Consider the following 24,346-nt stretch of genomic DNA (forward strand, 5'->3'; position numbering starts at 1 on the left):
CAATCCCAAAGGACTCATGATGAAAAAATCCAATCTATCTTCATAGAGAGAACTGATAAACTCTGAGTGCAAACTGAAGTATAATTTTCTTATTTTCTTTATTTTTTTTGCGATATGGCAAATATGGAATTATTTTGTATGATTTCATAGGCATAATTGATACCATTTTGCTTGCTTTCTCAGTAGGTGGGGGAAGGATGGGAGGGAGGAGAGAATCTGGAACTGAAAATTTAAAAAGAAAAGAATGTTAAAAATAAATAAATAACTTTTTAAAAGAAGTAATAAAAGTCCTCATCTGCCAAATGAGAAGATTAGATTAGATCATCTCTAAGGCCTCTTCCAATTCTCAATTGTATAATCCCAGTAAGTTCTGAATTAGCGTGATGGCAGCAAAAATAGATAACAGGAAAAAGATGTGAGATGACATAAATAGAAATCATAAGACTGCCAAGTGACTGCACGTGGGAGGAGTCAAAGGTGGCAAAGGTTTAATTAACCCTTGACCTTTCCTCATGACCTTATAATTTGGAGGGAAATGGAAAGAGTAGTCTGCAGTAGAGAGGATTGCCAAGGATGTGACATTCTCAGAGGAATATAAGGTTTTAGCCAACGTGAAGAATTAAATGAAGTATCTGAGAACGTAGGGTTGTTGTTGTTGTTGAGTCATTTTAGTTGTGTCCAACTCTTTGTGACAACCCTATCTGTAATGGTTTGCCATTTCCTTCTCCAGCTCATTTTACAGATAAGGAAATGGTGGAAAACAAGGTTAAGCGACTTTCCCAAGGTCACACAGCTAGTAAGTGTCTCAGGCTGGAATTGAACTCATAAAGATGAGTCTTCCTGATTCCCAGCTCTATCCACTGCTCCTCCTAGATGTCCCCTGAGAATACAGGTAGATTTGCTTAAATCATAACAAGGTTACCAAAGGACACAAAGATAGTGTCTAGGACAGAAAGGGTGACCATATACACAACAGGCATGTATATATGTATTGTTTATATGCGTGCATATAAACAATACATATACACATATATAAAATGCACTACTATATATGCAGAGCACATCATTTGATTACAGTATGGTTAATTACAAGTACGTAGACATACACAATTCTTTCTAATGTATTTGTGTATAGGTAGACTTTGTTTTGTATAGAGGGCACATTTGATTTCAGTGAAATAAATTTTGTGTCACAGATACTTTATAGCCAAGTTTTTGAACTATGAATTCTCAGAATTCAAGAAACATCCAGCTCCCAATAGAAGAAAATCACAACCTAACCAAGAAAGCTATTTTTTAATGATTCACACCACATTTTCTCCTCTATTAATACAGACAGGATTTGACTACATCCCCATTTTATAAAGAAAAACAAACAGTGAGCATGTATGACTTGGAATAAGCCACTTAATCTATGATGAGTCAGTGGCAGATCTGGGAAATGAAGACAGATTTCCTGATACCCAGATCAAGGCTCAGACCACAAGACTACAAACCGTTAACTCCCTCCAACAAACTGTAGAACTAAAGACTCACACATGAGGCTTTCCTACAACAGAAAATAATGAAAAACTTAGTACATTATGTCAACTTAAAGTGATATTACTAGGAGGCATAAGTAGCTAAGAAATTTAAAAAAAGGAACCAAAAGCTTAAAAAGTTACCAGATTAGTACCTGGCAGTTGTTTCTTGCTTCAAAATCATCACTTCCAGATTTTCTTTCCTGATTTAATTTTTGATAACTCTCTTGTAGGAGGTAACAAACCAACCACTTGTATGCTGCCAGAGGAACTTAAAAACAAAAGAAATGACAGCTGTCACATGACTATAACTTGGGAGGTTCATGCCATTAGCAAGCACTTACCATCGTGGAGTTCTAAACTTAAAACAGGTAACTAACAGGAGCTCATGTGATGTGGCACTTCATGGCTACTCAGCACTGTAAGGACATTATCTTGACTGATTCTTCCAATGATCCTGTGGGGGTCGATTGTGCAAGCATGAGCACCTCCTCATTTTGCAGATGAGAAGACTGAGCAGAGCCCTTAAATGACGTGCCCAAGTTTGGGAAGCCAGCAGGAGGAGGCGGCACAAAAACACACCCCAGGTTTGTTGACATCAAGGCCTCTGTTTTGTTTAGCACATCATGCTGCCTCTCTGGTGCGTGAAGGGTTGAATGTTGTTTTTAACAAAATGAGTACTCTAGATGAAGCTAATCTTTCAATCATCAAGCATTATTGTACTGTGCTAGGTTCTAGATATATAAAGATAAACAGAAACAGTCCCTGCCCTCATGGAGATTACATTCTAATTGGAAAAACTACATGTACCCATATGAACATATATAAAACATGTAAAAGGGAATCTTTGTAGGGAGAAGGTAGGAGAGATAGCAGCTGGGGAAAACCAGGAAAAGCAGAAGATGGAGCTTCAGTGAAGTCTTGAAGGAAACCAGGGTCTCCAAGAGTGGAGAAATTACCTCATTCCCATCACATGAATGGGGAGGGCAGCCAATGCAAATGTACTGAGATAAGCAATAGAGTGCTGCAAATCTAGATTGGCTGAACTACAGAGTGCATTCAGGGAATTAATATGTAATAAGGCCAGACAGGTAGGAAGGGGCCAGCATGTAAAGAGCTGTAAATGTCAGAGGGGTTTTATATTGTATGCTAAAGGTAACAAAGAGCCACTGTTACTTAATTAGTAAGGGAATAGCATGGCTAAGACTGCACTTCAGGAAAACTTTTTTGACAAATGTGTAGAAGATAGATTGGAGTGAGAAAAGACTTGAATCTGGGAGATCAGTTAAAAGTCTACTGCAAAAATCTGGATGAGAGGTGATAAGAGTTTGAGATATGAGTAGAGAAACTGGGTATATGTAAGTTATGGAGACAGCAACTGATTGGCTATTGAGGTGAATGAGAAATTGAGAATAATACCAAGGTTATAAACCTGGGTTACTGGAATGATAACAGTGGGGTAAGGGAGGACAGGTAAGAAAACAAGTTCTGTTTTGACACGTTGAGTTTCAGATGCCTATAGGACATACAGTTCAAAATGTCCAATAGGCAGTTGGTGCCTAGAGTGGGGGAGACAGACTAGGGCTGGACTACCAAAAGATGATAGTTAATCCCATGGGAAGTGACGAAGTCACTGAGTATAGAAAAGTAAGAAGAGGAACCAGAACAGAGCTTTGGGGAACACATGTGGTTAGAGGGAGTGATGTAGACAATCCACCAAAGAAGACTAAGATGAACCAGCAAAGAACACTGTCATGACAAGCCAGAGAAGATAGAATATCTAAGAGGAGCTGGCCAATCATATAAAATGCTGCTAATAGGTCAAAAGGAAAAAGGCCTGGGAAAGGGCTTTGGATTGAAGAGATTATACTATACTGATTGCATTTTTTTAAAAGGACATGTTTACTCTCAAAGAGCTGCTCTAGAATTCCTTTTATTCTTAGTCACAGAAATAAAGATTCCAAATCCTTTTAAGTAAAATTCATTTTGAACTAACTCAGTTTTACAAAGTTACTAGAATGTTTATTATTAGAACATTAAAAAAACCTGCTATATTTCTTGCATAGCAGTAATTTGGGGAACATTCATATTGACTGACATTTCTACAAATTTATTTTTATATCCTTTTATATTTCATTATTTCTTAAATTCTTCCTCTGATGGTCAGTTCTCATGAAGATGAACAAAAGATTGCCATCATGAGGATGGTAATATTTTCCATGATTTATTTACACAGCAATGAATTGTTTTTGCTAATTCCTTTTTTCAGCAAATCAGAGGTAACAGCTGCAAAATGACCCACCAACCGTGGGACTATTCCATTTACACACCACAACATGTGCTGTTTCTCAAATGCTGCCCCAGAATTCTTAAATTGGAAATCATGGAATTGTAGAATGTTAGAGCTGGGAAAAAAGAATCTAGTCCAATGCCTTCATCACTTATTTGTTATTCAGTAACTGGCCGTGTGTGTGTGTGTGTGTGTGTGTGTCTTTCCCTTCGAGAGCATAAGGTAGATGGCCACTCACTGGGGATACTGTTGAAGGGATTTTTGTTTAGATACAAGTTGCACTAGAAGAGCCCTGAAGTCTCATCCAATTCTGAGATTACATGAGACTTGAAGTCTTTATGCCACTCTGTTTAACTTTTCCTATATATAAACTGGGAATATGGTTATTTGTGAATGTGTCCTTTTACTAGACTGCAAACTTCTTGAAGGCAGGAGTTGTGTGCTTTTTCAGTCTTTCATTACTGCCCCTCACCCACCCAGATATGGGTAGTGTTTTTACACATATTAGCTACTTTTAAAATGCTTGTTGAATGGAAATGTAAAGTCACCTTACTTAAATCCAACTTACTCATTTTATAGATAAAGAAACTGAGGCCAAAGGGAAATACTTTTCCATTGGTCAGAATTATTTGAATTCTCAAAGCAAATCATATGACAATATTTACCGTAGAGTCTCTAATATTAACACTAGCATTAGGTTTGCTTTATCCTTCCGATGGCCTTTTCTCAGACTTCTTGACCTTTCTATAGCATTGATCCTGTTGACAACCTCCTCCTTCTTGATAACTTCTTGCTTGGTTTCAATGACACTCTTCTCCCCTGGTTCTCCAATTTCATGTCTGCCTACTCCTCAATACCCAATAGTTCAGCATCCTTACCCCAAACCCTGGATGTGGGTATCCTCCCCTAAGATTTTGTCCTTAGTCTTCTTGTCTGTCAGAATAATCTTGCTGACAAATGTCTAACTTTGTTAACTCTCTTATTACATTTTCCTAGACTATAGCACAGAGTGTACATGTGGTAGTACAAATGGCTAAGAATAGTTTGGAAGAGAAACAAGACCCACGGTCTGGTTAAGGAGTATATCCAAAATGCAGAGGAGATGTAAGTGAGAAGTGATGAAGAAGGACCCCAAGATAATACAGCAGAAACAGGCCTTTCAAGTGGCAGGGGTTTGAATCATGGCTCTGAGCAGGCACTTCAGCTAGGACACAGTTTCTTCATATGTAAAATAAGGGGTCTGGATTGGACAATCTGCAGTCCCTTCCAGCTCTAGTGTATGAGCATATATGATCTTTCCATGGTCCAAGGCTTTCCTTGAGTGTCATTCATTCCACTTAGGGTGGGACAGGGAAGCATAAGTGCAGAACGCCAAGAGAGGATTCAACGAGGAGGTGCACCATCAAGTAGGAGAACTGGATTGAGAAACATTTGGAATCCAACACACTAAGAACACACACGGCTGCAGAGGCAAGTAGTGAATTAACACTCTTGCTCAAGGCCTGTTATGAGCCAAGTGCCTCTCTGGCCATCTTGTCCACACACAACTGATAAGCATCAGCTGATGCTGACTGCAATTGTACATGAAATACAGGATGAAGTGAACTGAAGAAAAATAATGGATGAAATAAAAAAAAAAATCAATCACCCAGAAGGACATGTAAAGCACAAAACTTTTGGAAGATTTGCTCCAAAATGCAGTAAGCGAATCTTAAGTTAATTACTTTGTAAAACTTTCTTGACTTTATCACTACTTGTCTCAAACAAGGTTGTAAATTTATTGATTGACATGCTAGCATATATTCAGGATGAGTACAGAGCTAAAAACCATGTCATGTAAGGAATAGTTAAGGAAACTTGGAACATTTTGTCTGGATAAGAAAAGCCTTTTGGGGAGTGGGGGAGGGGTGACCATTGCAGTCTTCAGATATTTCCAGTACTGGCTTGTGAAGGCCTGGCAGCTTTATTTTGTTTGGCTCCAGGAAGCAGAACTAGGACCAATGGTTAAAAGTAACAGGGAGGCAGCATTTGGCATAACAGAAGAAAGCACTTCCTAACATTCAGAACTGTCTCGAAACAGAATCAGTTCCCTCAGGCACCAGTGAACTCCAGTCAGTGGCGGTCTTCAAGGAGAACGTGAATGAGCATTTGTCAGATATGTTTCTAGGAAGGATTCATACACTCTATGGGAACTGGACTAGATGATCTTTTTTTTGGAATGCTGTGATGTTATGGTATCCTTAGCATAACCTCAATTAAGGATCACCCAGACATGAGGGACCATTCTCTAGGTCTTTTAATATTTGGGGGATGTCAGTGGCTAATTCAGCCTTACCCATTTCCTTTACAGGTCATACAATTAAATTCATATTAAGCACCTACTATGTACCAGGCATTGTGCTAAGTGCTGGGGCTACAAAAAGAGGTCAGACATGTCTTTTACTCCAGGCCTACTGTCATTAGTAATATATCATACTCTAATTACAGTACACTCACGCTTCATCTTTCTACTGTACTTTGTGTCATCTACACTTCTGATTCTTACGAGATCATGGTGGTCCATGGTTCACAGGCATATACCAGCACTGAGAGAATATTGATAGGTTATGAGAACGCACCTTGGCAGCAGCAAGTAGCCTGTGATCCAAATGTAAAAGGGGAATACATGACTCACTTTCAGAAAGTAAATAAAAACCTTTCGCATAGAGTTTATGAAGTAAATCATGTTTTCAATGCAATAAATACTAAACTAATGCATAAAACAGACAAGTTAAATATGCTTCCCCAAAAACAAAGATTTATCCCTTGATAGATTGGGTCCATCAAGTTTGACGAATTTTTTAATCTAGCAAACAGACTGACTTTAACTGGGGTCACTCAGTTTCTCTGGAGCATCCTGATTCTACATGAAGCATAATCTTTACTACAAATCCAGATGAGACAAAACTCATTTAGTCAGTGCAAAGATTCAGGATTAAATGATCAAATTCATCTGAGGCCAAGGTTTTGGCTCAATATGTTAATTTCCTTTCCAACTCTATCTAGAGAGATGATGCCTTTTTTTTGCAACAGCAAACAATTTTTTAAAAATGAGTTTTACTTGAAATGCTTCCTTCAGAAGCATTTTTACAAAATGAGGGTAACTCACAGGACAAACAGATGATTCCAACTTATTTACTAGATATACAATACTCAAAAGGCTTCGTTTGCTGAATTTGGGGAAAGATAGCATACCAAGGCATATCTGTTTTATGACCTATCAAATTAATGAAGACCAAAATGTTACAATAGGTGACAATTCTTTAAAAAGAATGTGGATGTTACTCCCATTGTTTTATAAGATTACCAGATACAACCACAGGCCCTGGAGTCAAAAGGACCTGAGTTCAAATTCAAACTCAGATATTTACTGTGTGACCTTGGGCATATTATGTAACCCCAACTGCCTCCCCCCAAAATTACCATATACTAACACTGATGGAAACATTAGTTAATACATACTTGTTAGTATCTTCTAGTGAGTTTTGAGTTTCCTTAGATTATTGGCACTTAGAGAAAAAAGATAAAAATAACAGTAATAATAACATACTTTTCTTTATAAATAGACAAAGCATGCATATGTCAATGTATTAGTCATATTTACATAGTATTTTAAGGCTTATGAAGCCCTTTCCCTCACAATCACCCAATGAAGCAGGTAGTACAAATGTTATTGTAACCATTTAATAGATGGTTATGTGAAGCTTAGTGACTTTCCCAGAGTCATAGAGCTAATAAAATTTGTAAATAGCATTTAAATCGTGGTTGATATTGACTCCAAGTCCAACTTGAAGACTAAATACTTGCCAAGAATTGAGCAATTATATAGTAGTATTTTTTCGAGAAAAGTTCTATCAATTGAAGAATTCTATGTGGTGAGAATCCAACCCTCCTTACAACTCTGATGTGCAACTAAATTCCATAATCTCCTACCTTAACATTGTTTTTTAAAATGAAGATTGCTTGGCATATCATGGACCTCAAAATTAAGATGGTTATTTTGTTTTGGGTTTTTAAAGGTTGTGTCAAATTTTTTAAAAGTTCTTTTTTAAAAGTGCTCCAAGTTTTCCCATTTTTTGAGTATGCTTTTCTTCTCACAGATGTTTAATTTTCAGTCATGCACAATTTTGTATGGCTGAATCTGTGCAAGCCTTCATGACTGACAATTTGTGTCTTGGTTGATTATCTACCACGTCCTCTTCCAGATGTCAGGGAGAATACCACAAAACAATGTATGTTAGCCAATGAAGTGATAACAATGGCTGGCTTTACTGCTTCAACAATTTAATCCTAGGCCCTCCACACTCTATCCTTATTTCACATTACTCCCCTTTCATAAGAGGCAAAGTTTGCCGTGTTTGTGAGTGTGAACATTTTTTTTTTATATGAGGCAACTGGAGTTAAAGTGACTTGCGTAGGCTCACATAGCTAGCAAGTGTCAAGTATCTAAGGCCGGATTTGAACTCAGGTCCTCCTGACTCCAGGGCCAGTGCTCTATCCACTGTACCACCTAGCTGCCCCTGAGCTTACACATCTTTGAAATGTGCAGTAAACATGAGAGGATAGGGGAGAACAAAGTTGAGATTCCGTGTTATATTCTCCCCATGATCCCCAGAAGGACACACTGACACCTCTCACAAGAAGTTTCATACCATCTAGACTATGCCATTAGTTTCATCTGATCTCCCTGCTTCTCCAGTCTATCCTGTACCTATCACCAAACTCATCTTCCTGAGTGAGTAAATCAATTCTCTTCAAAGCTTTCAATGGCACTACACAGTTAACAGGATAAAGCCCAAACTTTTTAGGATAAAACCCAATCCTTAATGATCCCTCAATTTATTCATTTAGAGATACACAGATGACCAGAAGGGCAGCCTGAGTAAGAGCTAGAGGTGAAATAAACTTGAGGTGCCTCTATACTCTGAGGAGTTAAAATTGCTCACTCTGAGAGACCGAGGTAGCTTTTGAGCAGGCACTTGGCCAAGAAAGAATGATTAACTACTGTTAGCAAAGGGAAATCCTATGGCCAAATTAAGTATATTTTGTTATGTAATATTCTAATGTTTTCAGTATTTAAAAAATCTGGACTTGCTGGGTAGTTTACCACTGGCTTGGTTCGAATCCCCATGATGTATCAAAAAGGAAATAATAAGTGAATAATAATAATTCCTACTTCTATAGCAACTTAAAGTTTACAAAGTGCTTTTCTTCCAACAGTTCTATGGGGAAAATAGTATATCCCCTTACAGAGGAAACTGAGCCCTAGAGAGGATAAGGGACTTCTAGGGTTACACAGCTCGGAAGACTCTGAGACAAATTCAAACCCAGATCTTCAGATTGCAAGTCCAGCACTTTTTTCAATAAAACACAAAGTTTTCCTGAAATAAAACCCTATGTTCTTAATCGTGCCCTAAATTAAGTAATCTACAATTATTTTCTTGGTATTTAAAATGCATAGTGAATTTTGTGATTGTGACAATGTAAGATAAATTATAAGATTTAATTAATATAAGAGAATAGTAATATTCTCTTAAAAATAAGAGAAAATAGTTACCTGAAGAATCCATGCAATCTTCAACTCTGGATATCTTAAATTTCTGGCCAAGAATATCTTTAAAATCTTCAAGAAAATTTACAGATTCCAGTGGACTTTCAATACGAGTTTTATCTGACAAATATTAAACATACTTATTGAAAGAACAGAACACAAAAATTAAGAATATGTACTCTAACTGAATGAATGTTGACTCTAATAAGCTGTGCTCTTTCTATAATCAATATCCATTCAGAGTTATCACTTTAATAGTGGTTTATGATCATACTAAATCACATAACCATAGAATTTTAGAATTAGAAGGGATTTCAGAAGTCATTTAATCCAATCCCTGACTTTCTGGATGGGGAAACTGAGGCACAAAGAGACTAGGCAGCTTGCCTAACAGCAATGCTGGGACTAGAACCTTGGTCTCTTAGCTCCCAGTCTGGTGCTCTTTCCATATCAGCATTCAGCAACCCCTGACTTCCAGGACCTCAAGACCTAGGCACATTCAACAGAGGGAGGAAGAGCTGGATCAGAAGGTACCATCAGTGACCTCGTGACACAGTTATAACTGCCTTCCTTACCTGCTGAAATGTTCCCTGCCTGAGACTCAAGCAATTTACAGAATCACACAATACATAAGACTTTCTCCAGACACGCAAACAACACAGTGTGATACAAAAACAGACTTGCAGAAAAAGCTGCCCATGTCCCAGATTCCAGGGCTGCCCTGCTGGGCCACGAGGAGGCTTCACATGGCTCCCTTGCTCAAAGTCACTACCATGCTTCACTCAAGAGACCCAGAATAGTGCCAGCTGCTAGGCAGTGCCAGGGCTGGGCTGGGAATACCAGCCCAGAGGTGGCCTTTTCCTGCCTTTGTCTGCTTCCAGGCAGATGGCTTCAGGGTAGAAGAGAGTCTGGTGTCCTCATCCTCATTAGTGGTCTTACAACCAAATGCTGCCCACCAGTACCCATCAGCAGCTGCTCTTCTTCTCTGACTGGGATAACATTTCACAGCACCACACTGCCTCTCTCAACTTATACTTTTTAAAGCAGTGGTTCTCAAAGCTTTTGGTCTCAGAACCCCTTCACACTTAAAAATTACTGAGAACCCCAAAACAGCTTTGATTTATGTGGGTTACATCTGGTAGAGTACTAGAGCCAATTTATACTGGCTCACAAGAGCTGAGCAGTAAATTTTCAGTGAGAACATTTAATGCCTTGGATATCAGCAAAGACTATAAATCTGGCCTTTGCTGTTTGTCTAGACTTGAAAAAGTGATGGAGAAAATGTTAATAATACAGATTAAACTTAAAAAGTGTTTCGTTCATTTTCAGAGAACCAGTTATTAAACACTTACCAGCATATCACTGGTTATAGCTGTCAATACTTAGCATTTTAGAAATTAAAACTGATAAAATGTAAAAAATATTTATTTACTAATTTATTTCAAAGTAACAGTAAGTCCATGACACATTAACAAAAATAGCATAATTTTAGGAAAAATAAATTATACTTTCCAAAACAAAAAAAATTTGTTAGTTATTTTACATATCTGGTTTAATAAAAGATAGCTGTATTCTCATATTTGTTTCTTCATTCAATCCATTGTAACATGTTATTTTGCTTGAAGTATATGAAGAAAAACTAGCCTCACATAGACATGTAGTTGGAAAAGGGAAGAACATTTTAACGGACAAATAACGTCTTAGTATCATTATTATTATTTGCAATCAGGGTTAAGTGACTTGCTCAGGTCACACAGTTAATGAGTGTCTGAGGCCAGATTTAAAGCCCGGCCCTTCTGATTCCAGGACCAGTGCTCTATCCATCATGCCACCTGGTATCTTCACAAACACGGGTTTAACGTCAGGGAATCCCAGGGTCTACAAACCACATTTTGAGAATCAGTGTCTCAGATATAAGGCACATTTTAAAAGAACATATCAAAAAGAAAATGCTCTTATACACGCTACAAGACTCACAACGTGTCTTTGAACAAGATCGCCCACAGTGCACTACCCCATGAAGAGCACTAACCTTGATGTCTGTCTGTAATGCAGTTCAGTAAATAGTTGCTGGTCTGTTGAAGCAGGACGTTGTTATCTCCTTCGTAGGTGCAGTTTGGATCATTGTCATTTCTGATGTCACCCAGACGATTCACTGCAATGAAACCGCCATTTCCAAGGCTTATGGTGTGTATCAGACATGGAGTACAATAAAGATGATTATAACTGATAAGTCACGAGCCCCAAATTCTAATTTCAGCATAACGAGTGAAGCAGACAATGTTAAAGATAGAAGAAATTATATGAAATTATCTCTCTTAGTCTCTCAACTAACAGAAGTACCTACTGTTTTCATCAAGAAACAGCATTCCTAGGAAGGGGTTCCATAGATTCCTAGAAGGGGTAAGAAATAACAAATGGAGTGGAAGGAAAATAGCGTATCTTGGAAAGGGACATTACAAACCAAATAACATCACTGGAATAGAAAAATGGATGTGGTAGGGAGAAGTAAGGAAGATTAGGGCCTGAACTCTTACCTGGGGTTGGGAAGTAAGGGATTAAACAAATTAAAAAGATAGTGAATAACAAAAGTCTACAGAAGGAATTTAGGATTGGGCAAAGTAATGGGAGAAAAGGAGATATTCCAATATCGACTGATTTGATCTCCTTGCTGTCCAAGGAACTCTGAGTCAAAAGTCTTCCTAGCACCACAATTCAAGCCTCAGTTCTGCAGCACTCAGCTTTCATTATAGTCTAACTTTCACAGTAATGTATAACATTACTACTGGAAAAGACATAGCTTTGAATATATGGACTTTTGTTGTCAAGGTGATGTCTCTGCTTTTTAGTATGCTGTCCAAATTTGTCATAGGTTTCCTTCCAAGGAGCAAGAGTCTATTAATTTCATGGCTGTAGTGCCGTCTGCAGTGACCTTTGAATCCAAGACTAAAAATCTGACACTGCTTCCATTTCTTCTTCCTCTACTTGCCAGGAAGTGATGCGCCCAGTTGCCACGACCTCAGTTTTTTTAATGTTAAGCTTCAAGTCAGCTTTTATACTTTCCTCTTTTACCCTCATCAATAAGCTTCTTAATTCATCTTTACTTTCTACCATAAGACTGACAGCATCTCCATATCTGAGATTGCCAATATTCTTCCCAGCAACCTTAATTCCAGATTTTGATTCATTCAGTCTGGTATTTTGCATGATGTAGGGGGACAATATACAGCCTTGTTGCATTCCTTTTCCAATCGTAAAACAATCAGTTCTTACATGTTCAGTACTAAGTGTTGCTTCTTGACCTCCATGCCTGCATACAGGTTCCTCAGGACACAAAGAAGATGATCTGGTACTCTTATCTCTTTGAGAACTTGTCATATTTTGTTGTGATCCACACAATCAAAGGCTTTAGTGTATTCAACAAAGCAGAACTCCCTTGTTTTCTCCATAATTCAGCAAATGTTGGCACACTCATTACAAGATGGTACATTTTTTTAAATGCCAAAAGGAAACTGAACTCAGAGAAATGGAAAAACCAGTGAAGGTCCTGAAAAGGTGGCAAATATATTTCCTTTGTCATGGTATTAAGGAAAGCCGAAAGTCAGCTGACTGTCTACCTTATGTGATGGTGTTTGCTTAATTGCTTTCCTTTGTCACAGAAAGGGTTCATTCTCTAGGGGATTGTGAGGAATGACTGTGATACAAAGACAATGCCATTAAATGAAAAGGAGTACTTGGCAAACTTCAAGATCTATAAAAATGTGAGTAACTAAGGGGCAGCTAGGTGGCGCAGTGGATAGAGCACCGGCCCTGGATTCAGGAGGACCTGAGTTCAAATTCGGCCTCAGACACGTAACACTTACTAGCTGTGTGACCCTGGGCAAGTCACTTAACCCCACTGCCTAACCAAAAAAGAAAAAACAAAAAAAAATGCGAGTAACTGCTTTGCTGTAAAACATCACTCGGTAGAAATGGAGGAGAGCTTTGTGTTACTGAGGCATCCTTAAGCACAGAAATTCACCATTGAATGCTTTAACATTTTCTGACCCACCATTTGAAAATTTGTGAGAAGGGTAAAAGAGGCAGTTGACTCATCAAAACTTTTGCTAATACAAAATTTTAAAAGACATAAAGGACTGAAACACATATTTTCATTTCTGAAACATCCACCAAAAAAAAAATCATTGTTTGAGTCATCAAATTAGAGTCTTAAAATTTTTTTTAACATAAAGAATGTTCCTAATTGTACCAATTCTTTAACTCACAAAACATTTGTCATGTAAGGGATCTTGCCTCCTCATTTTACAGACGATGAAGCAGGTATTATGTGGAGGAATTATGTAAAGAGCCCACAGTCATATTGTAGCAAGTTAGGTAAAACCAAGATTAGAACTCAGGGATCCTGACTTCCACCAACCTGTCATCCTTTCACTGTACCACATTCTCTCCCTACTGAGAGAATCCTGTCAGTGAATATTACCAAGTAGTTAAAAAGGAAGTCGAATTCAAATTAATTGGTTTGGAGTTTCCATTGAAATTTTAATTGCTTTGCTTATCACAGATTCTCTTTATGGAATGCATTATCTTCAATTTAGAGCAAACCTCTTTAGGCATCCAAAGTTAAATGGTAGGGTTAAGGACAAAAGAGAAGACTATCCTCACACTTACTGGCCAAATAGCCATGTCCTCCACAAGCTTCTCGACATTCCTGAGCTCCTTGCTGGGCAGTCCAGGAAGCTAGAGGTTTGCCAGCAGATGCCAATGCATGAATTTCACGTCCAAGTTCAGCCTTAAAAAGGAGGGATTAATCAGAAGATTTTTAAAACCTCAAAACAACAAATAATATTCCAAAGGGGGCTCATCTTATGAAACAAGTATATTTCAAAATTATGCATAGGAAATTAATGGTATATTAAATTGTATACAGGGTATAGCAGAATTTGGAATTAGAAAGAAAAGCTGGGGTCAACTACTTGTTCTAACACTAATCTGTGTGACTAATGGTAAATAATTTTATTTTTTGAGCCTCATTTTCCCCAAATGAAAAAAAGAAGACAATATTTCCATTTCCTGTCTCATGAGGTTACTGTGAATTTTGCAAATTTGGGGGCACTCTATATATGTGAGATGATATAATTATGATTATTATTGGCATTAATCTGTTATGTCTCTATTATTTATAATTAAGGGAATGGGAATGATGAATAAGTCAGATTATAATTTGAGAACCATTTGTATCAGGAATAAAAAAGCCAAAGGGATATCCAATAGTAAAAAGTTTTGAGCTGGCAAGGGGAGACCTTGAAGATCATTCAGTCTAGCCCCTCATTTTACAGAGGAAGTTACTCCTCTCTGAGAGAAGTGGGCACACAGCCGCCAGTGGCAGAGTGAGGACTAGAACCCAGGTTTTGGTTTTTGTTTTTTACTGCCAATACAGTACAGTTTCAAGTCTATTTTTCTAATACTCACTACTTCAACCTTATGACTTTGATAACTCAATGTTTAACCCTATGAACCAACTGCAATTGTAGAAGAACTAAAGAAATTGTAAAAGTTTTTTCAAGAGGGTGAAAAAATAGGAACACTAATGCGCTGTTGGTGGAATCGTGAATTGGTTCAACCATTCTGGAAAATAATTTGGAACTATGTTTAAAGGGCTATAAAACTCTGCATGCCCTTTGACCCAGCAATAACGCTAGTAGGTCTATACACCAATGAGATCAAAGAAAAGGAAAAAGGACCCATATGTACAAAAATATTTATAGCATCTCTTTTTGTGGTGAGAAAGAACTGGAAACTGAGAGGATGCCCATCCATTGGGAGAATGGCTGAACAAACTGAGGTATATGATTCTGACAGAATACTATTGTGCTATAAAAAAATGATGCAGATGGTTTCAGAAAAACATGGACTTATATGAATTGATGCAAAGTGACACGAACAGAACCAGGAGAACATTGTACACAATAACAGCAGTATTGTAACAGTAATCAACTGTGAAAAACTCTTATCAATACAACAATTCACCACAACTCAAAATATTTCTTAAGCACTAATTCTATAAAGAAGAGTCCTTCATTTGTTTTGAGCTAAAAGGGTACTGTGTCTTCAATGAACATATCATAGCTATTTAACTAGCATCGCTTTAATAATCGTAAGCATGCCAACAAGTATTTGGAATTATCTTACCTGCCTGATACTTTTATCATCTTGTAAAAGGCCTCGCTGAAGTTCTACCAAGTCCATGAACAAAGTTTTTGAGAAATGGTCTAAGGCATATGTAGCTGCCAAGTAAGGAATCAGGCGCCATTGCTGAAAAACAAAGAAAACTTGAATAAATATAACATACTTCATACTTAGCTCTCATTGAGTGTCCTATAAGACTTTTAAGTAGAAATTTAAAAATTACTCCAGTGATTTTTTTTCTGACCCAGTTCCAAAATCATATTCCTTTTAATATCCCACCAACCTAACAAATACCTTGAATGAATTAGTTATAGCCTTACTTCATTTCATTCACATTCCTTTTTTTTTTTAAATAAGGAAATAAAAAGGAAAACTTCCCAACAATGAGAACTGCCAAACAATAGAGAGAGCTGCCGCATGAAGTAGTGAGTTCCTAGTCACTGGAACATTACCTTTCAGGGATGATGACGATAATGATGATGAAAGGTTGAATCCTAAAGGTCTCTGCCAACTACAGTAAATCATCATCCTTCCTGCCAACTGAATGGACTTGCTTTTTATAATTTCAGTGATCATTTATGACAGGCTCATAAAAAAAGAAAAATGGTCAATATTAACATCTACAAGTCAACTGTTTATTTTTCTAGCTCTGGGATCTCCCTGATGTGGGTACTCCCTTGACTGATGCAGATCACATCACCTCCGTGCCTTTTCATTTTATTGTTCATGTTGTTCTATAAATTCTTCAGAGGATCCATCCAACTTGCTAGAGACCTTCCTCCAAGTCTCTTAATATTTCACAGACCTCTGCCCAGTAATCAGGACATCCACCCATTGCTTTCAATTCTGCTATATGACCACTCCACTCCTTTTTCCAGTTACTAAAATATTAAAGGAAACACACTGCCTATTCTGGAAAAAAAAATCCTTTTAACCATGTTCTAAGCAATACTTAAAAGCAATCTTACCACCAAAAGTGTGGTGGAAAGGATTAGCTGTTTGGGGTGTAAGGTACTGAGTCATAGTCAGTGATTAATGACTGAATGCCTTCCTGTGCTGGGGCCACACTTCTGTTGCTTATCTCCTTCCTTGAAAGGTTTCCCTTCAATTCCCTTCAATCACCTAACTGTCGCCATTTAAGTTAATATATAAATAAATCTCACTACCCTACACACACACAGACACACACACACACATACATACATACATACATACATACATACATACATACATACATACAAAATCCCATTTCATGAGCTTATACCTGCATTTGATATTCAAGGACTGGAATTTCTTCATCATCACTTGGTCCAAACTGACGGCGAGTTGCTGAGAAACGAATTGCTATTGATAGGGCCAGTTTCAAATTCACCACAGACATTCCTATAATGCAAACTCTACCAGTAGACAGAGAACCCAGTGAAGCACCAAAACGTTGTCGGACATCCTGTTGGTATAAAAGATAGAAATCATTCAAGCAATCAATAAATGTGTTGGCTGCCTTTATAAATAACTTTTCAATTCATTCAACAAATATTTGTTAAATGCCTGACTGGGTTAAGAGGTAGGGGAGATAAATGTTTAGCTAAAACTTTATCCCTTCCTATACAGCATGTTTACAAAATTCAAAGATGCTGAAAATCTAGAACTGACAGCTAATACGCTGGACAAGATAATCAGGATCCAAAAGACTTTGGATAGTCCAAAAGAGGGGTAAAAGAACCTGTGGCCTCGAGGCCACACATGGCCACCTAGGTCCTTGGATGCAGCCTTTTGACTGAGTCCAAGTTTACAGAACTGATCCTTTTTTTAAAGGAGATTTGTTCTGTGAAGTCTGGATTCAGTCAAAGGGCTGCACTTGAGGACCCAGAAAGCCCCATGTGGCCTTGAGGCCATAAGTTCCCCATCTCTGACAGAATATTGCACCAAATGTAAGATGAAATTTGAGAGAAGTACATCTTGGTACAGGATGGAGAAGAGATGGCTAGAGAAGAGTAAAGGTGTGTGTGTTGGGGTGGAGGAGAATCTGGGGGTTTTGGTGAACCATAAGTTCAAAATGAAGTTAACCGCATGATCTGGCAGCCAAAAAAAGCTATAAAGCTTCTAATAATGTACTCTTAGGCAGCATTATTGAAGCACAGTATTCAGAATGATGGACACAAAAGTGCCATTGGGTTCAGACCATCTCTAGAGTACTAGGTTCAGTATGGGATGATACATTCCCATACTGAAAAAAAGAAAAACATTAAAAAACTGGTGTATCCAGAAGGAGGCAAACCATATGGTGAAAGGGCTGAGGACTATGTGATATGGAGACTGGTTGAAGGAACTAGAGATACTCAACCTAGAGAAGAAAATACTTAGAAAATAATGGCTGACGTCAAGTATCTGAAAGGCTGCCAGGTAGAATAAATGAATGAGCACCTATCAGGTGATTGTTACCTGCTAAGCACTAGGGACACACAAGAAACAAGGCAATGCTTGCTCTTAAGAAGCTCATGTTCATTTAATAGTGGAGACATATTGGGATTTCAGCTTTAAGTCAAATGGAAAGGCTGGATGGTCATTAGGGTGCAATGGCACAGCAGATGGTGATTCATCTTGACTCATATGACTGTGCCAGAACTTTTTGAGTCTTCGATAGCTGTGGCTCCTCAAAGGACCATGGCTGTGGAACATGCAGCAGCTGAGTCACATTTACATAGATGGGAGGTGGGGCAGAAGCAGGGCCTATGATCTAGGGAGGCACTATTACTCCTAGGACTCTTGGGCTTGGGATCCTGGGCTATCATGATTGTGGTCTGAGGAAGTGGTAGTCAAGTTAGTAGTGGTTTGACTTGCCCAGTACATCCTCCTTCTCTACCCCCTGATGCTTTGGCTAGGACAAGTCTGCTTGCCTGTCCGCCCTGCTGGAGGCAGTTGATTGGCAGCCAGTAGGGACAGCTGGCCCCTTCTCCAGAGGAGTTGCTCCACAGATGATTGTGTGGGCTGTCCTACAGGCAGAGCAAGTGGTTTTGAAAGCATTACTCTTCCAGAAGCTCTGGGGCTTATGTGCCCAATGATGGAAATTAACTGATGGCTGGTATTAGTGGTGTCAAAAACAGTGGATCCATTTTCATAAGGGTTGATCCTCTCAAGGATGGCTACAGGAGACAGGCTGCAAATAGGGATGGAGTTCTGGGGAGGGGAAGAGGGCACTACCAGTCTGAGGGCTTGTGTACAAGGTCCTGAACTATGTCCACTCAAGTTTGAGGGAAAGTGGAAGTTATGGTGGTAGTGGGAAAGGAAGTTTGATTCCTCGGCTTCCTTTAGGGTACCCTGCCACTTTAGCTAGACTGGCTTACCTCCCTTGGGGGTGCAGAAGATAGATAAGACTTGTTTTGTTTGGCTCCAGAAAGCAGAACTGGTTATAATGGGGCAGAAGTTGCAGAGAAGTGGGCTTCAGTTCTACGTAAGGAAAAACTTCTAACAAAAAGAATTACGTAAAGGAGGAATGTGTTGCTGGAGGAGGAAGAGGTTCCACAGTACTAGAGGACTCCATGCAGAGCCTGGCTGCCTGACCTAGCGCTTGTCAGAGATGCCATCCAGGGGATTCCAATGTAGGTCCAGAGTGGCCTAGATGTTCTCTGATGTCCATACCCATGCTGAATCAGGGATTCATAGAGCTTTCAGTCTAGGCATAGTTTAACAGCTACTAAAATGACTACCATAAATTTACTATATCAATCAATCACAAGCATTTAACACCTACTACATACCAATCACTGTGCTAGACATTAGAAAAATCATATTCAATGACAAATTTGACCTTCTCTTAAGACCTAGCAAGTTAACCCTATTTTTATACTTTTCTATTCCCTGGCAGCTGTCGGGTGAGGAAGTGAAAGGGTGAAAGCCACTGCCTTATCTCCCCTCCCCGGATCTTTTGTATTTATTCTTTCCTACTACTAGGTCTCCTGATATAGCACAGGCCAGGTTGTGATTTGGTAAGCTTCAAAAGGTTGGAAAAGCCATTAGAGGTCGCCTCCGCTGGAGGTGATGGCAGAAACCTTGGAGCTGGAGGCAGCAACAGCACTGGCTAGTGAAGAGCTAACCCTGAGGAGATACCTGCTTGGCCCCATCCAGTGGTAGATGGGCACCAAGTGCTGCAAGTAGCTAGCTCAGCTAAGCAACAGAGTAGCTTATCCATTAGTGACACCACACCTAGAAGGTGGCTTGGTGGAGACCCTGCAAGTTGAAAACAGAACTCCCTAACCAAGAACTCTTCAGGTATGGCCGAATATGTTCTCTATACATGTGGCTAAGTACATTTAAGCTTCAAATTTGAGCCCACTCTCCCCAGGGGAGAGTACACCACTTAGTTTGGGGGGATATTTTTGACCTTCTATGCTTGCCATACCTTTCTAGTAAATATTCCTTTGTAAAAGGTAGATATCAACTAGCTAATCAATATGTGGAGAGGTGACCTTACTGGATAGGGGTACAAGTGCAATAATTTTAGAAACCTCATGTCTTCAGGGTTAGCCATAGAATCTCGAGGGGAGTAGGAGTAGCTGCCAACTCTGGGAATACAGTCTGCCAGTGCGAATTACAGGAATGAGCCCAGAGGGATCATGTGGGACCTTGTCTGAGATACTCTGGAGCCCTTTGAATTTGTGGAGAACTACTGAAGAGATTCTCCATCCAGTACTTTTGTTAATGGACACCCTAAGTTACAATAGTCACTTTAAAATAGCAATTTTTCTTTTTTGTTGTTTTAAATTATGATTTTGCATTAACTTTGCAAGCAAGACCAGTTTCTTTGTTATAAATTTTGCTTATTTAAATACTTATGTACTGATACCTGGTGTATTACTGCATTCACAATGACTACTGAAGCACGAGAAGCATGAATTCTGCAGCCTGAAAATGTTCATGTCTGGCTCACAAATGCTCACCTTTTTTTTCCTTTTTGCATTTATATAGCCCTAAACTGCTTGGCTTTCTGTGAGAACCTTATGGACTGCAGGTCCATATATTATGGTTTACCTGTTGGCCTAAACACTCTGAATAACCAACCCCCAAATGCCTAACCCCACTTGGGATCTGCCCAACCATTTGGAGCTTACCTGACCCTGTCTACTTTCTCTTAAAGCAGAGCTAGCTTGTCCTACAGATGAGTGAGTCTAAAATTCTATTCCAAATGCCTTTGCGGCAGCAAACATCCATGGGGGAAATGTCAGATGCCCTTTGGAACTGGGAGTTCCTTTAAAGGTCTTCTAGCCCACCCCACTCCCATTTTCCAGTTGACAGAACTGAGGCCCACAGAGGTTGAGTGACTTGCCCATATTTATATAGCTTGTAAGTCAGAAAACTGGGATTCAGATCCCAGCCCAGCACTCCAGGTTGGCTCCTTCCACTGCATCATACTGCCTGAAAAGGGCCAAGTTTCATTTGATGGGAAAATGTCACTCTTTGTATAATGGAAAATGGATCAGCTATTCATATGAATCTGTGCTTCTGATTGATAGTCATCATTTCATATACAAGTTCAATATAAGAGCACTGTACCTTAAAGGAAGTGTTGTAGACTCCCTCTGGGGTAACATCACCTGTTCGGTTTAGCAGGTTTTCCCGGGGAATTCTAACATTATGAAACATGGTGAATCTGTTCAAAGACATTAATGAGAGAACTCAGAGCTGTAAAAAAAAAATCCCTCAGTTGGTATAGCAGAAGCTTGGTTATACAAGGCACTACTAATTTTGATATTTCACAAGCTGGCTGCACCATATTACTAACAATGAACTAATATTGATAAACTTAACTCTTCCCAGCAATACAAGGATCTAAGACATCTCCAGAGGCCTCATGATGGAAAATGCTATCCACATCCAAAGAAAGAACTATGGAGTTTGAATGCAGACTGAAGCATACTATTTGCTATTTTTTTTTCTCTTCTGTTGCATTTTGTTTCCTCTTTCTGGTGGTTCCTCCTATTGGTTCTAATTCTTCCTTATAAGATGACTAATGTGAAAATATGTTTAATAGGAATATATATGTATAGCCTATATCAGATTGCACACTCTCTTGGGGAGGGAGGTGGGAAGGAAGGGGGAGAAAAATTTAAAACTCAAAAGCTTATGGAAGCGATTGTTGATAATTCAAAATAAATTAATTAAAAATTTAAAAAACAAAAAACAAACAAAAAACCAAAAAAACAAAGGCAGCCAATGGCAGTCCTGAGATTCTAAGAGACAGAGGCAAGGAGGGGATGTATTCGAGGCAAGGGACACAGTCAGAGCAAAGCCATGGAACCCAGAAGTGGAATACTGTACATGAGGAAAAGTAAGGGACACTCTGGACCATCATGGAAGGCAGCAATGTGTAACGAGACTGAAAGGGCAGGTTGGAGCCAAGGTTGGGAAGGGGCTTTAAATACCAAACAGAGGAGTCTGTATTTGCTCCTAGAGGTAACAGGAAGCCACCTAATTTAAAGATGAGCTTTTACTTCTTTGTGCCAGACTCCTAAGCCCTACCAAGCATGCCTTTCAGGATGAGCGAATCATTTTACCTCCATCCATGGAGTCTCCATGGGGGATAGTAAGACTTGAACTACCTACCTACACCTCACAGAATTGTTGTCAAGATGAATGCTTTGCAAAGCTTAAATGGAAACCATTTCTATTATTATCAGGGGCTTTCAGAAACTTTTCAAACCTTCTTCTTTGTGTTAACTAACAGATTAGTGGATGGAAAATGTACTTGTATGTTATTATTAGTATCATTACTAACACTATCACTATTATTTGTGATTAAGAAAAATACTAATGGTTTCATTGAGCTGAGCTGACTGAATATGGGAGAGAGCAGGCAGGGGAAAAGTGAACTGGATTTTAAATTAGTAGGCCAAGGCCCAAGGCAATCACATATTACTTGTGTGCTGATAGGCAAGTCACTAAACATCTCTGAGATTGAGTTCTTCTTTTGCAAAATAGGGATAATAGTTGCACTACCTATCTCATAAGTGTAGAAATCAACATATGTAAAGATCTTGGTAAACTATAAAGTGCTATCTATCTATATAAATGTGATCTATTACTCATGCTATGGATGTGCTGTCTGAAACTAGCCCTGGCATGAGCAGAACCATTGTTGTACTCTCTTGACATAGTAGCCATACTTGCTCCCATCCAGTTCCCATGATCCAGGTGTCTCATTTCCTGTTTTGCTAACAGTCTGACTGATACAACAGGATAAATGCCCTGAATAGTAAATATTCTGAGGAACAATAACACTGGTAGAAAAGTGGTATATTAGCAGAAGTAACCCCTTGTTTTCAACTTTTAAGTACTGACTTCCCTCCATGTCCTTGGATAACTCAGAAAACATTTGTCTCAATTTCCTGAGCCATTTCTCTTGATAAGATTAAATTATGAGGCCTGTTCATTAGAGATGTGTTGAAAAAACCCTAAAGACAAATATTAGAAACTCAAATCTATAAGTATTCAGATATTTAAAAATAGAGACTGTGGAACCAAAAATCTTAAAAAGGTCAAGGAAAAGAACTTATTTTTAAAAATTGACATCTTGCTAACTTTTGTAACATAACATGATGAACAGTAAGCAAAAAAAAATTAATGATAATTATGGAAACTAAGGCAAGAATTAAGCCTGCTAACTTCAAGTATTTTAAGGGCAGTCTTACAGAAGAAGGATTAGACTTCCCAGTTGGTTGCTGAAGGTAGAATTACTTAAACTGGGGAAATTGCAAAAAAACATAGATTAGAGAGAAGACAAAGCTTCTCAACCCTTTGAATTCTCTGAAAGCAGACAAGCTGCCTCCAAAGGCAACAGGCTCAGTAAGGCTGCAGAAGGGCTTCCTTTGAGGCACGGGCTGGACTAGGTGGCCACTAAGCTCCCTTCGAACTCATATTTTTCTGCCATAGGTTTCAGATAGAAACAAATATATTTTCCTGGAACTGAAAAGTATGCTTGGAGAGATTACAGTGGGCCTAGTTTTTAAAATACTGGACAACCATATGCATTCATGCAATAAAAAACTGTATTAATAATGAAAGGATTGTTTGCCAATTCAGAAAAAATTATTTCACAGTACTCTAGAGAGTGTGCCTATTCACACTAACAGATGTTATATAAACTATGCTAAATGTACTTGAAAAATATCAATAGTTCCTATAGCAACTTCTCTGGCTACTATGATCATTCTCAATTTCACATGCAGTATCCTTTTATTGAACCAGTCAAAGAAAACTTTAGAAAACAAGCCTAATATACTTTAAATGACATTGAGGCTGGAGAAGTAGACAGATACAGAGAAGACATTTTGTTGGCATAAAGACAGGTTATTTCACCAAGAAAGGCACTACTGAATAGGGCTGCACTTGAGGACCTAGAGGGTCACATGTGGCCTCAAAGCTGCAGGTTCCCCACCCCCACATGCTCTTTACAATGCCACCTCTACTTCTTGGGGATAACATTAATTGTAAAGCATTCTGACAATTTAAAACACTATTGAATGTAACTATAGTAAGTTGAGTACTTGTCAGTTCTTGCCTGATTTGCAATTGTTATTTTAATCAAAAGTTAAGCAAGAGTGTGAGAAAAACAATGAACCTGTGTGTTGGCCCAAAATAATTATTTCAATGAGGTAGGGAACTCCTTCTACCAATAAAGAAATTATTTTGTAGCTTACAGTCTTGGGGATTTACCTGGGGCATGGAGAAGTTAAATAATGCCCAAATCCATGGAGCCAGTAGTAT

The 24,346-nt window shown here is 38.6% G+C and overlaps 1 protein-coding gene across 3 annotated transcripts in view; it reads right to left on the reverse strand.

Moving 5' to 3' along the window:
* The window catches only part of ACOX3 (acyl-CoA oxidase 3, pristanoyl), a 79,541-nt gene that overhangs the window by 20,103 nt on the left and 35,092 nt on the right, over positions 1–24,346 (reverse strand). For all 3 annotated transcript variants that reach the window (XM_020992145.2, XM_020992146.2, XM_020992148.1), the window contains 7 exons: positions 21,137–21,233; positions 16,851–17,033; positions 15,590–15,712; positions 14,069–14,189; positions 11,433–11,555; positions 9,407–9,520; positions 1,676–1,791 (listed from right to left, as the gene is read on the reverse strand). In XM_020992145.2, coding sequence (XP_020847804.1) covers positions 1,676–1,791; positions 9,407–9,520; positions 11,433–11,555; positions 14,069–14,189; positions 15,590–15,712; positions 16,851–17,033; positions 21,137–21,233 — 877 coding nt within the window. The remainder of the gene's footprint in view (positions 1–1,675; positions 1,792–9,406; positions 9,521–11,432; positions 11,556–14,068; positions 14,190–15,589; positions 15,713–16,850; positions 17,034–21,136; positions 21,234–24,346) is intronic.

This window comes from Phascolarctos cinereus, unplaced genomic scaffold (assembly GCF_003287225.1).
Source record: "Phascolarctos cinereus isolate Bilbo 61053 unplaced genomic scaffold, phaCin_HiC Scaffold_9;HRSCAF=440, whole genome shotgun sequence".
Lineage (NCBI taxonomy): Eukaryota > Metazoa > Chordata > Mammalia > Diprotodontia > Phascolarctidae > Phascolarctos > Phascolarctos cinereus.